The following is a 17784-nucleotide window of genomic DNA, read 5'->3' as shown; positions in this document are numbered from 1 at the left end:
AAAGATATTGGACATTTTAAATTGATTGAACTTTTAATATGTAAAGACTGTGGGACTTTAGATCTAAGTCCACTTCTTTCACCCACTATTAATACCCACTGAACACATTGTTTCCACAATAATCAGAGAAAATGTAAATATCAATCGTGGTCAGACTCACAGAGAAGAAAAGACATTGCATCCATCTTTAAAGAACAATTTCTGAGACATCATGGGTATGGTCCTACACTTTCTCTTCTACATAGCTGTTCTGCTAGTGTGACCCACCAGACAGGCAATCACATATGTGCCCATGTGCCCTCCTCTGATATCTGGATCACCAATCTTCTGGCTGCACTTCTCCTTGTGAATTACCTTATAGTATGCCTGCCTTACAACACTTCTTATCCCATCACCACTGACTTACTAACACTGAATTGACAAGCTCCTGTGACTTCCATCTGTGACATGCCCTGGCCAGTGTAGTAGCCCTTAGGGGCTTCAAGGGCTATCGAGAAGAGAAGAGAAAAACCAATCAGAATTTTTAATTTATTTTTATTAGTGTGTATAAAGATGTATGTTCATTTGTACCTCCAAGTGTGGACACTAGAAGTCAACATCAGGAGTCTTTCTCTATTGCTCCCTACAATGCTGCTGCTGCTGCTGCTGCTGCTGCTGTTATCGAGACAGTTCTCTCACTGAGCCTAAAGCCTACCAACTGAACAATGGACTAGCAAAATGCAGAGATGCACATATTTGCCTCACCGCCCACTCTACCCCCATCCCCGTGCTGGAATTACAGATATTTGAAACCATGTTTTGCTTTTTATATGGGTGCTGGGAATCTAAATTCTGGTCCTCTTGCTTGTACTAAATCCCCAGCCTCCACTAAAGAGCTTCTTAGCAGAGTGTCTGCAGTTGAGGGGCTACAGCATCAGGCACTGGTAAATCAAAGCTACAGTGGACAAGCAAGCCTCCCAGAAACAAGTTCAAATTTGCAAATCATTGGATGATATTTTGCTGTGGACAGTGTTATTTAACCCTGCAGTAATATCAAGTAGCTATGCCTTTTCTTGAGAATAGTTATTGTAGTTCTTCTAAAGTACCTTTTAAAAAAAAGATTTATTTATTTTATGTATATAAATATACTAAGTATACTATCACTGTCTTCTGACATGTCAGAAGAGGGCATCAAATCCCATTACAGATGGTTGTGAGTCACCATGTGGTTGCTGGGAATTAAACTCAGGACCTCTGGAAGGATAGTCTGTGGTCTTAACTACTGAGCCATCTCTCCAGCCCTAAACAGACTCAAAAATAGAAAGACCAGCTTTCTAACAGAATCATGAGAAATGGAAAAATTATTGGGCATCAATGTATTCTTTAGAACATTCTATACATTTATCATCTTACATTCCACAAAGCCGGGCAACAGCAAAATTTTAATACACTCCCATAGGCTTCATATCATTCCATTTGGAAAGCCATTTTATACAAACTCAAATGTGCTACAAGAAAGGGTATTTTATGGTAAAAACTATGTCGAATTTATGAAAAAACTATAACTTTATTCACATATTTCACTATTTATCCTTTATCCATTGATAAGGCACCACACAATCTCATGACTTAAGATGTCAAGTTGAATAAAGATCTTTTTTCTGCACTCATCACACACTGCAGTGTTGCACATGGAGGAAAGCATACTGGAGGGAGCTCATTCCTTCCTACCAAGTTATTTCCACCATCATTCTACATCTGGCATGGTTTTGTCATTTATGCAAAACAGAAACATAAAATATGTGCATGTATAAATCTTCTAGAGAAATAAAAAGATAATGTAATAAAAAAGATTGCTACTTGGAAAACATTTCTGATGTGATCTACTCAAAAGTTAGAAATTCTAACTCTGGCTTTGTTTGTTCCTAATCTTAATTTTAAAAAACTATGTGCAAACATGCCTTCAGGAGTAAAATAGCCCTTCAGCAACAGGGTGCACAGGGACCTCTCTATAACAACCTAGAGCATTTCTATCACAAAAAAATAAAAAATAAATAACCTTCTGTTGACAGAGAATAAAACACAGAAAGACCTTATGTCAGTAACAGGACAATCAGGCTCTGCGCTGTAAACCGAGCAGCAGTACTGACTGCTAGCCTGACTCACACAGCAGTCTGTAGCAGGAACCTCATTTCTTGTTTGCTCTCAACACCTTTCTTCTCAGTGAGGGGTATCAACAAGTCCCGTCAGAAAACACTGGACTCTTGTGTGTGTATATAATGGACTTCCCTTAATTTATTTAACCTTATACACTTATTATATTTAAACAATGATATCAAATACTACTTCCATTTTAATCGTTGCACAGAAATTTAACTGGATTGACTATATGGATTCCTTTATGAGTTTAAAGAGACATAGACTAGAACACAGCTTGCATGCTGACAGTTTATAGAGACATATGGGAGAACACAGCATACTGACAGTCTCTCAGACGCCACCCTACTGATATCTCTTGTCTCTTTACTATCTCGAGTGTTTAGATGAACTTTTCAGCAAAACATGAAAGAAAAGTAAAATGAACACAACATTTGCCAATCATGACAAAATAATAGTCATAAAATTTCACATGCAACAAGCCCTTCCTAAGAAATCCAAGAGAAAAACAGAACATAAGCACAAAGCAAAATAAACACATGGTAAGTAAAAAGCAGGATTAAATTCTGTCACATCCTCTGAGAAAGGGGTTAAGGATGGGAACCAGTCTCACTACCAGCTCACTAATATCTCACCATTTCCCAAATACCTGAAATCTGAGATCCTTCATCACTATCCAGATGAGACTGAATTTCTCTTGTCTGCTTTACAATCGACTGCACACAAGAGAAACAGAAACAAAAGCCTCACTTCTAGAGACACCTGCTTTATACTAACTAAAGGGCAATGATTTTCACCTGGACAGCTGTGCCATGTGCCACAGGGAGCCACCTGAGGCTGCAGAAGGGTGGCACACCCAGCTGCAAGGAAGTCCTAGGTACTGAGGGAGGGAACATCATGGCAGGAGTTGAGACAGTCGCATTTCTCTTATTTTCAAAGACAAAAGTGAACTGTCAGTATTTGAGTTCGGATGGTAACAGACATTAAGAACTTCAACAAAGTCGGGCCTGGTGATGGCGCACGCCTTTAATCCCAGCACTTGGGAGGGAGAGGCAGGCGGATTTCTGAATTCAAGGCCAGCCTGGTCTAGAGAGTGAGTTCCAGGACAGCCAGGGCTAAACAGAGAAACCCTGTCTCCAAAAAAAAAAAAAAAAAAAAAAAAAAAAAAAAAAAAAAAAAAAAAAAAAAGAGCTTCAACAGATACGAAAAGAACTGAAAATTGGTTTTGTTTGTGAGCCTTATTAGTTTCTATGTGATAAATCTTTTCAAAGGAATTTAGAAATTTTCTCTAATTTTTCCCCTCAAATTAGACTTGAGAGGCAATTAGAACTATTACATATTAATAATCCACCCAAATCTATTTATGTTATGAAATCATAATTATTCCTAGAGGTATAAGAGAAATGAAAATGTAGCAGGGAATAAGAGATCTCTCTTACAAACACCACCTTGTCAAAGAACAGGGTTACAGTTCAGCCAAGCACTCTCAGAGAATGGTTACTAAAACAAAACAAAAACTGACTACAATTCTATATATAAATTTTACTTCTTTAAATTCTTCTTCATAAGTACTACACAAGCCATTCATAAATAATGGTGATTTCCTGAGACATAACCATGACTGTCTGCTACATATACATACAAGCTTTGAAAAGCACTTTAGAAACAGAAGCTAAGAACTAGCACTACATACACAATAACACAATATTGTTAACATGAAAATTAAAATTCCATTTTAAATGTCCCAACAAGCTGAGGCAGGAGGGCTTTCAAAAACATTTAGGCCAGCCTGGGCTAAATAGTAATTTCTAGGCCAGCATAGGGTATATAGTATGGGATGGATTTTGTCTCAAAAAAAATTTCTATGGTCATTCAAAAATCAAATATTCTACATAAACATAGAAAGTACTGGAAACTCCTAGGTTGACAGCTAGTGTCAAAGGTGGCCTACACCATTTAATTACAAGCCTGCTGTGATATCAAAGGGGAAAATGCTATTTTAAAATGGACTCCTCTGAAACTGCATTTATTTAAAGACTTTGAAAGATTCTTTACTCTAGAATAAAGAATTAGTGCAAACTGTGGTATATCAAAAGCAAAAACCTTAACTAGGTACAAATGTTGTAACCCAAAACTAATTTTTGAAAATTGTAAGAAATTTACATTTTAAAAGAAGCTGTAAAGATTTCATGTTCATCCAACATATATGCATTGCCTTACAACTGAAAGTACTATAAACATACTTATTTAGCATAATGTTTTGTTTTAGACCAGTAAATAAAAACATTCTCTAGTTGAATGTTAAGTATCATGGAAAAACAGCAAGCACTGCGGAAACAAAGCAGCTCTCATAAACAACATGGAAGAAGTTGTCAAATCTATATTCATTTTGCTGCCTTAATTTGAGGTTTCATTAAGATCTTAATGGAAAAAACATGCACCCTGGTAATGTAACATATTTAAAAGGAAGACCTTTCAGTCTAGTGTAAGTGACTAAAAACGAGTTTCTTGTGAGCTAACGATGGCATCAAACAAACCACAAAGCAGTCCTCTGAAGGACAGGCAGTGATTTAAAAGTCGACCGTATTTCATAGATCCCCTTCTTTAATCTGGCTCTTTTAATCTTGTTTCAACCTCAAATCATTTCTGGTTGACAAGTGCTTTTGCTTAAATGTGAGGAACACATAAGCTGGTGGGGGAATGGGACTTTTCTTATTTAACATGCATTTGTTACTCCATCTTTAGTTCATGTCGAAGCTTCAATCTTTATTAACATGCTAAAGCTCTGCTTTGTACTCAGACTGAGGAATGGAATTTACTCCAGTGGAATTTAATTCCACATTTACTACACAAAGACATTTAATAATATTTTGGATGTGGCATTTAAAATGTCCTATTCACTCCGAGCCAACAAAATCCATGTATCTTACTAGTTTTGAGAAGAAATCTGGTTTATCAAAAGCAAGATCAACTTTCAGAGGATTTGTCTCTGAATACTCTGAATTTGTTAAGAACAGTTGTTGACGCTCTTCCAATTATGATGCTGAACTATAAAGGTGAATATTTGATGGCGATTCATTTTCTTTTAACTAGCCCTACAGTGATCATGAAAGCTTCCATTCCCAGAGCACAGGAACACTGAATGTACTCTGTGAAAAAACAGTCAACCGTAAAAGACTGGTTGGTTGTGGAAACAGAATCTTACTACACACCTCAAGCCGGACTTGAACTTGCTGTCTTACTCTTGAGCCTCCTCCTGGGTGCTGCAATCACTGCATGTAGCACGTGCCGAGATAAAACACTGTTCAACATGTAACAGGGCACAGTAAAGAGGACCAGACAAACGTTCACATACCTTACATTTCTAAAAACTTCCTTTTGCCTCATATGTCCTTAAAAAATAAAGATAGGTGGGCATGCTGGCACACTCCTCTGATCGCAGCACTCAGGAAGCTGAGGCAGGAGAACTCTGGTTTATATAGGAGTTCTAGCTAGGCAGGACTACATAACGTCTAGAGGGGCGTCTTTTCAGACAGTGTCCACCCCAAGCACTGAAGAGTCAGTCCTCAGGAGTTACCATCTAGTGAGTGGCTACTAAACACTGTCATAATGGATAGCAATGCATTTATATATTAAATGTCATTACATATATAAGGAACACAGGAACCAAAGTTCTAGGTCTCTGAGATCACAGTGCTCATAAATGTATAAACTGATATGTACTGGCAAGACAGCTCTATTCTAGAACCCAGACTGGTAATGAGTAAAGCACTTGATATCAGATGTTTAACCCATCCTAACTGGTATTTTCAAAAGAAACTATGACATACATTCTGTCTTTTCTAGAGTTATCATGCCTTATGCTGACAATAGAATGGCATGGAAAAGTCTGTATCAATATATACTTTCCTTTACCTTGCAACTTCTTCTTCTTCTTCTTCTTCCTCTTTTTTTTTTTTTTTTGGTTTTTCCTGAGACAGGGTTTCTCTGTGTAGCCCTGGCTGTCCTGGAACTCACTCTGTAGACCAGGCTGGCCTCAAACTCAGAAATCTGCCTGCCTCTGCCTCCTAAGTGCTGGGATGAAAGGCGTGCACTACCTCCACCTAGCACCTTGTAGCTTCTTAAATACCTAATCTATTCAAAGAGTTCAACAGTCTTTGTGAGCAAATAAAATACTCCACAACTTTGCCCTCGATACATTTGCATTTGAAAACAAACTTCTTACTCTAGTATCAACCGGGTTACGTAAGGAACTTCCTACTAAAGGTTCTCGACCTGGGGCTAGACATGCTGTTTTATTCACCAACATGGTAAGAGAATTCTTCTGCCTTCTTTCAAAGAAAAACAAAACTAATTTTTGTTTTGATTCAAGTAAGACCAAAGAAACTGCTTTTAAAAGGTTTAAATATTGACATTCATGCCTATTTGTCTGATACCTTAGTGCATCTATCTGTGATGAGATCATGCAACTGAAAACAAACTATAAAACAGTTATTGTGTGAGAGTACAGCAAAGGAATTAGGCATGCGGGGCTGAACAGGAACTCACCATGGGGCTTTTATGGAAAAACACCCTGCTCCAAAGAGATAAGGCCTTGGTGGAAAAGGGGGGAAAACGCACAAAAAATTAGAGGAAAACTCATTCAGCATTAGTAAATACATGCATACCGTACTGCTACAGAGTAAGATAAAATAACGCAAATTAATAATCATTTCCAATTCTGCCACATATACTGTGATAGAACCAAACATAAATATATGAGGTATAGAAATAAGGCCCTTAGTTTTCATACAAATGTAGACTTGATTTTTTTCTATTTCTCCCCCTTTTCTTGAGCAACCCTGTAGTACTTCTAACTTAAAATAAAGTTCATGTCTGAAGCACTTAAGACACAAAGTACACATTAATCAGAGGGATAATCAGAGGGAGAAAGTACATGTACTACATGCCACACAAAGTATCCAGTGTCAGCTGAAGACAACTGCACTGTGACATGACAATGTGCCCCAGCTGCTGTCTCTCAGCCACACAGTTTTCAAGCTGCTGATCAGCACTGAGCTGAACTTCTTGTTATTCTGTGGATCACTAGCAAAAGCGATGGAATGATTTCAAATTCGTGTCACATTCCAGAAAATTAGCCCAAGAGTACAGCTCCCGTAAGTGGCTATGGTAGATAACATGTTTGGGGTACGAAGTCAAAATTCAATGATACGTGTATTTCTGCTTTAAAGTTTCAGTTACTTAAGACATGCTATAGGACTTGGTGATTTAATTATATTCATAAAAAATTTTCCTATGGCATCTGACAATTGGAAGACACAAGAAATCGAAGGGGAACACATATTTGTAAGCCATGGTTATTTCCTTTTTCAAAACTAGAGACTGGAACATTAAGGAGAAACATAATCCTGCTAATTAGCATTAATTTCCAAACAAACAGAATACATTCCAGAACAAATTAAAGGTTGAGCAAAATGTTCTCATAACACTGAGCATGATTCTGGGATTCAAAATGCAATAGATACAAAGATAGACTGAGACACACGGGCAGAGAAAGACATGGGAAAGAGAGACAGGAGAGTGAACCTGACAATAAGAGAAAGGTAGGGGGAGAGAGGGGAGAGGGAGTGGGAGGGGCACACTAACCTGCCCACACTCTGGCAAGACTTAAAGGTTTAGTTACACACACCTGGTCCTTTTAATCCCAGCACTCAAGAGGCAGAGGCAAGGGGAACTCTGGGAGGCCTCCTCTACAGAGTTACACAGAAAACAACAACAACAACAAAAATCCAAAAAACCAAACAGAGAAAGATTTAATTACTGTCTCCTGAAGCAGGAAGATAAACAGTGTAGCCTTCCATCGGTTTCCTCAGTGACCCACAGAACAACATCACTGTAACTATCAACATACTGCTGATCTGAATATTGACAGGCACACTGAATTCTTGAATATTCACAGATATATTGCAAAGTAAAGAACTTGAAACTTTGTTTTGAAATTGTCTACTCATTCATCTGTACCTCAAGACTTCTCCAAACATCAAACAAAAAAAAAAGAACAAACAAAAACAAAAACAACAACAACAAACAAAAATGGAACAAAATCTATCTGTTCCTAACATTTGGAGTTTTAAGTTTCCTGATTTACAAAACAGAAACATACTTCACCCAAAAAGTGATGAGTAAACTTCAAAGCATGCACACCAACCGACCCCCTTATTTCTTCCTGGGAAGTTACAGCATGTTCTTAATGTCTCCAGTCATACACTCGCCCACCAGGCAGTGGCACGGCCCTTTCCAGACAACCAGACCACGACTCAGTGTGGCCTGGCTACTTTAGTTGAAAGATGTCCTGGCCAACAGCTCCCCAGAAAGGATGATGCTGGGCTGGGGACTGGGTGAGGACCTAGTCTGGCATGTAGACCTGGCATGCATCTGACTAACATTTGCCCACTCCTTGCCCAGTCTGTCAAACTGGACCTCTGCCACACACATGTGAAAGATCTCCTGACTCTACAAGCACAGAGACTCACATCACTGCGGACTAAGGGTAGTGCCAGCTGCTCTTTTGCTGCTTAAGAGTGAAAAAAATGAAGTCACAAAGTCCGGACCCATGACGCAGCTGTCTTAATCTCCCATCTCCTCACACACCACCAGTCTCTGAAAGGCACAGCTGTGGTTTCCACTGGAGTGCAGGAAAGTAGGAGAACACAGATTGAACTAGTGGGAGTGTTGGGTGGAATAAAGTCAGGAGTCAGCTCAGAGGCTAGAGAGGGCTCTGGAGAATGTGAAGTCACTCACTATCAGCTTTTCCAGCCTTAACAATCCCATCACAGAAAACAGGCTTCATGTCATACATATGTTCTGGTGGGTCTGAATTCCAATTGACAAATATAAAGGAAAAATAACTATTCAATGAACGAAAAACCCAGCAGTGGTTATTAGAGAATTATAATCCTTTAGAGACTGATATAAAATTACTTACTAATTCTAAGGGAATTCACCGAGAATCTCGCAAAATGCTAATGAGCAGTACTTTAAAGAGAGGCTGGAGGGGTTGCTCAGTGGTTAGAGAACTACTGTTTTCCCTGGGAACTTGGGTTCAATTCGCAGCACTCACAGTGCCTCACAGCTGCCTGTAACTCTAGTTCTAAGGAATCTAATTTGAACATACCTCTATAATCTGGTTCCAGTGGTAAAAGGTAACTATTAAGATTTCATCAATAATCAACAGGCTCTAGTGGAGTCCTTTAGAGTGGCTTTCTATGTTTCCTAGGCTGGTTTCAAGTTTGTGATTGTTCTGCCTCAGCTTCCTGAGTTCTGGGACTACACAGTGTACTACCAGCATACCCAAGCCTGTCTGTCTCTCTCCAGAGCTAAAGCAGCAACTAGAATTTACAAGATGAATCTATACACATAGTCCATCATGCTATTCTTTAGTTGATCAAGTTCTGTAATCAACTGAAAAAGCAGGGACCACAATGATGTGATGACCATCACATAGGGATGAAAGGTAAACAGAAGGGAAAAGGCTTTAAACATTATATGTACGACACTTCAGTGACATGATTCTTAAAGCATCTACTGCCTCTGTGTATCTTCTCTTAAGCAAATGATGGGACCAAATATTTGCTCTCCCAGTCCTGCAAATTAGCCCAACATTTAATTTGTTCGTTAATCGAACTTTAATTGCAGACAGGTCTATGACACTGGTGGCTTTAAGTCTGCAGATCTTAGGACAGACTGAAGCCGAAACAGACAGCTGACTAATTTGAGACATATTTGGCATGCCAATTTAAATTACAAACTCAAGATGTAAAAGATTTTCATTAGAAAAAGATAGATAATGTTGAAGTTCTTCCATATGCAACAGAAGAGAGCCTAGCATAGCATGAATAATGTCAAACTCCTGTCGACCGCTATGCCTGCTGACTTTCAATATGGTATATAGTAGACTTCTTTCAAATAAGAAATCCCCAGATTTATAGCAAAATGCAATAAACTATCATATGGTTTAAGTACTCTACCTATTTGGTGCAAAAACTAGAAACTGAAACTATGGTAAATACATTACACATGTAGACAAAGCACACACCCTCAAGTGAATGCATACTATCATTTTATATCTGGAATCAAACACAGAGCTTTGTTTAATTAAACAAACTAATGGCTACAGAAAACAAAGACAGAAGGTGGCAAATTTCCATGAGCTATGGTACACAGGGGACTTTTGTCAACTCTTCCATTATTACTTCTCTGAACTTGGCCTGTAAGGTTTCAAGCTCAGATGCAACAATCAAGTAAACTGAGTTGAACTGAATATAAGGAATGGACTTTTTCATTTACTAGATGAAAAATGTCATTTACAGTGACAACAAGAATTAATGATAAGCCTGTCTTACAAATATCAGATTGAGATGTATAAATAAATGCTATTAAATGCTTCAGTGTATGTGACAAACACACACCTGTTTACTAAGTGTGGCTCAGAAGGGCTCAACAGTGAGTCAGGTTTACATGAGGCGATGAGATCAAGAGCCTATATCCACACACTGGAATTCTTGTCATGTGAGAAAACTTGCTTAGGACATGAATAGTAAACATAAGTGCAACTCCAGAAGCCAAAGCTACACAATACTCATTCTGTTTTACAAGAATAGGGCCCAAGGTTTCCAGACACTCACAAAGCAATGGGTACATGTGAAGGTGGGGGAAGCAGAGACAATCACTATGAAAGAATAAATCATATTTCAGGTCACCTTCAATAGGGTAGAGCCAGCTAAGAGCAAGGAATAACTTCACTATCACTCTTTATGTCTTTGTTCCCAGCAAACTGTTCAACCTCAGCCTAGCATTTTCTATTCTCCTCCTGTGTCCACAGAATTTCCATACATCATCTTAGACATAAAGAAAATACGATACAATGAAAGTGTCTTAATTATTACTCAGCATTTAGATTTTTTTCTCATTTGATACAACTGAAACAAATGACTGTGAAATGCTATTCATGTACACAAAAACCTAACCTCCAAGTGACAATCCTCAATGCTGATTCCCCTTTAATGGAAAACCATACTTTCTTGCCTCCCTCCCTCCCATGCTCCCTCTCATCCTTCCTTACTCCCTTGTGGTACACAGAACTGAACACAGAGCCTTACACATGCAAGGAAAATGCTGTTGCACTGAGCTAAAGATTTATTCTTTATTTATCTCTACAACAAGATGATGATGTAAGGGGTTTTCCAGTACTCCTGTATTAGACCATCAGAAAATGGACTCTGTTTAGATGAGTGATCTCTGAAGCCAAATAATTCCTTGCACTTCCTTTGCCTTCATCCAAGCTCAGCATCAGAGCTAAGCAGCAGCTGTTGTCATCAGAGGCTGTCCTTCCTCCAAGAGATGCTTCGAGGTATTCAACAGGAAGGTGTAAATACAGCTGTCTTCTGCCATTTGTAGTTATACAGGCCTCATGTGTGCAGAAGAGTGAGACAGATGGTCCCCAACACTGCACAGGCTTTCAGGGACATGGATTTGCAAAAATAAAAGGGCAGATGTTAAGCGTGGTAAAGACCTATTTTGTACCCTGAAGAGTTAAGCTGAGGTTTGTATGTCAAACTTGGATGTCTGAACTCTGAGTCCTAGGCAGTCTGCACAAAATTCTAACACTTTGTGGCTATCTTATGCCTTCACACAGAATACCAACACAAGACAAACGGCAGGTGCTCCAGGAAAACAATGATAACATTACCAGGAATATCTGAAAGTCACAGATAGGTGAACTCTGAGTGGTCTTTCTAAATCATCTGTGGGAACCATTCCTTGTTAGTTATTTTAAAAGCACTAGGAACAGCACCGGTAAATCAGCATTTTAGAAATGAAGAGACCTGGAAAACAAAAACTCTGCTCGCTTATTACATTGGTTACCTTCATGAGAAAAAACAAATTTCCCAGTAAATAAAACAAAATGGGGTAGAAATAATTAATGGTAAATAGCCAGCTGCAGTGATGAGGGTTAGTCACAGTTTGGAAAATGTTTCAAAAGATAAATAAATGCCGTCTGTTCACGCTAGCTAGTTTCATCTAAGGGATGAAACTGTATCAGGCATTGACTTCAAAACAGCTTGTGACAAACTAAGCAACTGCATTCTCACATCTTCTCTTCGTTGGTGGAGCTGGGACTAAACTGAGGCCTCCCTCACACATGCTAGGCAAGACATCCGGGCTTTCCTCCAATCTGATCTTGGCTAGCTTTGAACCTGAGATCCTGCTGCTGGGATTAAGATTACAAGTCTGAATCACCAAGGCCAGACAGAAAAAATGTATTCTTATGAATCAAACACTAATCTTGATAAGCCAAAATTCACATTTTAATGAATTATTTTAATTTTAAGGCAAAAATTAAAAATCACATTCAGAAAACTATCCACGAATAGGTGGCTGGCATGCAGTACAAGAATAAGGAAAGTGACAAGATCACTTTCTGAGTGTAGTAAACAAATACTTCAGACAGTGCCACAGAAAGTAACTATGATGGAGGCTAGAACATGTGACTACCAGTTTGGATCCTAGAACCCAAGTCAGACACTGTAACTCCAGTTCAGGACATCTGATTCCACCAGCACCCATGCACACCCAACACTCCCCACAACACAGAGATACACACAGTATTATTGAAAAGTAGTTGTGATGATGGTGGCCATTTGTAATATCAGAACTAAGTACTGGGGTGGCAGTATCCAAGCTCAAGGCCAGTCTCAGACAATAAACAAGACATTGTGAACAAAAGTTAGATGGAAGGATGGATAGGAAGGGAGGGAGGGAGGGAGGGAGGAAGGAAGGAAGGAAGGAAGGAAGGAAGGAAGGAAGGAAGGAAGGAAGGAAAGAAGGAAGGAAGGAAGGAAGGAAGGAGAAAAAGAAAAAGGAAAAAAGAACCAAGTGTCTTCAGTTAACTAACATGTAATCTGCAAATGGTCAGATATAAACTACAATCAAAGTGTCTATCAGTCACTGTGCCAGCTGTCAATATCAGGAAACTAAGGGCAACCTGTGCTAACCCAGAGCTCTGCTACAGAAGTAACCAACTCATTACAGACTGCAATTGTTTGTAATTATTAAAACTAACAAATAAGAACTCCCCTGAAAGCACACTTAACAGCTGTAAACTATACCTGTACCCTGTGCTCCATTTCCTGCCCCAAAACTCTGCCTCCTTTGTAGATAAGACAATCACCCCTCCAAGCCTTTGCCCACCAACTCCCCTGAAAGCACCCTCAGCCATACAGAGGCAGGAACTGGAAACTAAGTAGATATCCTGCAACCAAAGAAACGACAAATAAAGACAATGCAGTGCATTTATAAAATGAAATATCACTCATTAAAAACTTTCAGGCAAATACCTGGAACTAGGAAAGATCATCCTGAGTCCTAACCCAGAACCAGAAAGACAAACATGGTGTGTACCAAGTGGATATTAGCCATAAAGTACAAAATAACCATGCTACAATGCACAGACCTAAAGAAGATAAGTAACAAGGAGGGCCCAAGGGAAGGCACTTGGATCGTACTGAGGAGGAAAAATACAATAGGCATCAGGAGTGGTTGGAGCAAGGGGACTGGGTGGTGGGGGGAGATGGGCAGAAGAACAGGAGGGATCAAGTAGGGGGAGTAAGGAGGGGGAAAATACTGAGAGAGAACACTGGAACCCATGGGGGCCGCATCTCTGGGACAAGCTAGAACCTAGAATAATGCAAACTCCCAGGACCCAAGCTGGTGACCCACTGAAATGACCCTAGCTAAGAGGATACGGAACCTGAAATGACCTCTCCTGTAACCAAGCAAGACTTCCAATAGAGGAATTGGGATACCAACACAAAACCTTTGACCCTGCCTACAAGATTGAGCAGAACTTGAGGGAACAGTCAACCAATGGCTAGCCCAGCTTAAGACCCATGCCATGAGAGGGAGCCCATTCCTAACACTACTAACGATATTCTGCTATACTCGCACACAGGAACCTAACATAACTGTCGTCAGAGAGGCTTCATCCAGCAACTGATGGAAACAGATGCAGAGACCCACAGCCAAACATTAGGCAGAGCCTGAGGATTCCTGTGTAAGAGAGGGGTGGGGGGAAGGAGCCAGAGACAGTAAGGACACTATATAAGAAAACCTACTGAATCAACTAACCTGGACTCATGGGGGCCCCCCCGCAGAAACTGAATGGCCAACCAGAAAGCATACATAAGATGGATCTAGGCCCTCTACTCATACGTAACAGTTGTGTAGTTTGGTCTTCATGTAGGTCTTCTAACAGTAGGAACAGGGGCTATCTCTTACTGTTGGCTGCCTTTGGATCCTCCCCCCCGCCCCCTTCATGCTGGGCTGCCTTGTCTAGCCTCAATGGGAAAAGATGCACCTAGTCCTACTGCAACTTGATATGTCAAAGCAAGCTGATACACCTGGGAAGCCTTCCCTTTTCTGAGGCGAAAGAGAGGAGGAGGAATGGAGGGAAGGAGAGGAGTGTCTTAGTTAGGTTTCTATTGCTATGAAAAGATACCATGACCATGGCAACTTTTCTTATAAAGGACAACATTTAACTGGAGCTTGGTTATAGGCTCAGAGGTTCAATCCATTATCATCAAGACAGGTGCATGACAGTGTCCAGGCAGGCATAGCACTTGGAGGACCTGAAAGTTCTACATCTTCATCTGAAAGTCACTAGGAGAAGACTGGTTCTTCTGCACTGGGTGGAGCTTCAAAGCCCACCCCCACAGTGACACACTTCCTGCAACAAGGCCATACCTATTAACAGTACCACTTTCTGGAACAAACATATTCAAATCACCACACAGGGGAATCTGTGATTGTAACTGAGGTGAAAAGTAAATAATTAATAAATAAAGTGTAAAGAAAACGAGGTATAAGGTAAGTAATGACTAAAATTCTTCTTTTGATGATTTCAGTGTAGCCATGTAACAGAATGCTTCCAAGTTTAGGATGGAAGACACGGGGGAAAAGGGTCATTAACGTGAAATTTATTCTGAAACAATTAGAAAAACATCATGTTTTGATGCAAGAAAAATATCAATAATAAATTTAGCATTTTTAACATTGGGAGGTTTGGGGATATAAGAATTTTTGTTATCAGACTCTGCTATATTACTGAAATGGAAACAACGTCAAAAATATTAGAACCAAACGTTCATTTTGAGACAAGTCTAAAATTATTTGGCAACAATACCTGAAGACAGCACATTCTGAAAGGAATTTTAAATTCCTTTAAAATTTCATCAATTTAAAAGAAAACTGATGAAGTTCTGAGCCTGTTGGAAAATTCAAACATCATCTACTTGTGGTAGTCTGAATGAGAATTCCTCCCACTCCCATGCTTAGACCCTAGTCAGGAACTATTTTAGAAGTGTGTCCTTGTTGGAGTGGGTGTGTCTCTGTAGATGTCCTCGAGGTTTTAAAAGCCCAAGCAAAGCCCACTGTGTCTCTCTCCTTGCAGATTAGGATGTGAGACTCTCAGCTACTCCTATAGCACCATCATGCCAGCCTGTCTGTCACCACCCTTGCTACCTAGAGTGATCAGGAACTAACTGATGAAGCAGCCCCAATTAAATGTTTTCTTTAATGAGAGTTGCCTTGGCCATAGCTGTCGCTTCACAGCAGCAGCAGCACAGTGACGGGGTATATACTAATGTTGGTTTCAAGGCACATAAAATTACTCAGACTCCCAATGCATTCATCAGTAAGTGCTAAACGAATGTAAGAAGGAGCACAGAGGACTGGCCTGCACTGAGTGGTGGAATGCTTTGTACGACTGCACGGAGCCCTACAGTCTGACACTGCAGGGGTATTGGCAAAAACAATCATGAACGTAGTATGTATGGGCTATAAATTTAAAGAAACATTTTTTATTTGTCTCTCTATATAGACCCAGCTGTCTAGGAACTCACAGGGATCCTCTACCTGGGCCTTTCAGTGCTGGGATTAAAGGTGTGTACTACCACACCCAGGTCTTTAATTTTTTATTTCTTTTTATAGGGATGGATGGTTTGCCTGAATGTGTTTGTATACCACCTGAGCACAGTGCCCACGGGGGGCCAGAAGAGGTTGCTGGGTACCCCAACTGGAGTTACAAATGGCTTTGAGGATGTGGGAATGCAAATGCTGAGTAATGATCTCATGTCCTCCAAAAAAAAAACAATCAGTGCTCCTAACCACTGAGCTATCTCTCCAGCCACACAAGTTTTTAAAAAGAAAGGAAATGTAGAATCTTCTAACACACCCGCCACTGCTGGCAGAGTGAGTGAGAGAGCACAGGCATCTCATCAGGGAAGTTTCATATACAGAGAAAAGAAAATGTACATCCCAACATAAATATGTAAAATTAAATGCTAACATCTGTCCTTGTGTGTCTAACACATCTGCACCAATTGCAAAGCTGCTTAAAAAGCCTATAGGAGAAGAGAGCTAAGTCTTCATAGTGGATACAGTATGTCCTGTGCTCATAACAACAAGAAATAAACCTCACATTCTCACATAGTCCCATCTTCTCACATAGTCCCTATCTCTGAATGTATAGTAGAATTAGAGGAACGTCTTAAAATATGCTTTCACTGAGATCCAGAAAAATAGAATTCTACCTAGAATTATATAGTGCTGGAGTATTTTATATATATACATATTATATAGTGTTAACATAAAATAACATTCAGGAAAACTTCAGTGTGTCAAAAATACACTTTAAAATTGTTTTTCAAGGCTAAGAACCATTTTTACTTGAAACTACACCTATAGAAGACACAGGTTCAAAGTTTGGGGGGGGGCAATATAGTCAACATCTCTCACACTAACAAAAAAGAAAGTTAACACACCACTTAAAATTACACTTCTACTGAACACAACGAGTTAAATTACATGGTTCCCAGGTCTAAAGATAGTAGATAAGCCGTGATTTGGGAAGCTGGTTTTCAGGTTTTTTTTTTTTGTTCCCTTTTATTCCCCTTAAAACGTTATAAACTCAGCCTGTTTCTGTCAACAGGCCTGCCTTACTCATAAACATCATGTCAACTAGGTTGAGGACCTATGTGACAGTGCAATCTGGTACCTGCAACCACAATAGTTTTTCTAAGAAAAGTGACTTCTATAAGCACTTTTACATTAGCAGCATGCCAACACAGTGGACAGATAGTCTCAATATTATTTTAATACAGAATTTTAAAATACAGCTTGTTCTACTTCTTACACAATTAAATACTGAGATTGTATGTTGAGGAAAACAAATAATTTGGCTATAGAAATGGCTACAGAAATACAAATTCAATAGTCCAAAATGGACAGTCAGTATCACCGTACTACAGAAAATCTAATACCGTATGTCAGTGAACACTGTAATTCATTTACAGGCTCAAATCCACATATTCCAAATAGGTAGGGAACAGCTAAAATGAACACCGGAAAGAATTCAAAAATGCTATAGAGGGTCTTTAAGAGTGTCGGGGAGCAATACTGGTTTTCAGCTATGTGTGATAGCATGTTCTCCAGTCTAACAATAGATGAAGAATGTAAATACATGTGCAGGTAATATACCCACACCAAGTGAGTAGGTGAATCTCATAAACTTCAATTGTCATCTAGAAAACT

At 39.5% G+C, this 17784-nt stretch overlaps 1 protein-coding gene across 12 annotated transcripts in view; it reads right to left on the bottom strand.

Moving 5' to 3' along the window:
- The window catches only part of Bcas3 (BCAS3 microtubule associated cell migration factor), a 484435-nt gene that overhangs the window by 286396 nt on the left and 180255 nt on the right, over positions 1–17784 (bottom strand). For 7 of the 12 annotated variants that reach the window (XM_031354430.1, XM_031354434.1, XM_031354429.1 and 4 more), the window contains one exon: positions 6685–6729. The exons of the other annotated variants lie outside the window; for them this stretch is intronic. In XM_031354430.1, coding sequence (XP_031210290.1) covers positions 6685–6729 — 45 coding nt within the window. The remainder of the gene's footprint in view (positions 1–6684; positions 6730–17784) is intronic. 12 annotated transcript variants of the gene reach the window in all.

This window comes from Mastomys coucha, unplaced genomic scaffold, assembly GCF_008632895.1.
Source record: "Mastomys coucha isolate ucsf_1 unplaced genomic scaffold, UCSF_Mcou_1 pScaffold5, whole genome shotgun sequence".
Classification (NCBI taxonomy): domain Eukaryota; kingdom Metazoa; phylum Chordata; class Mammalia; order Rodentia; family Muridae; genus Mastomys; species Mastomys coucha.
Note: the sequence above shows the minus strand (reverse complement) of the source record. Positions and strands in the feature narration are given on the sequence as shown.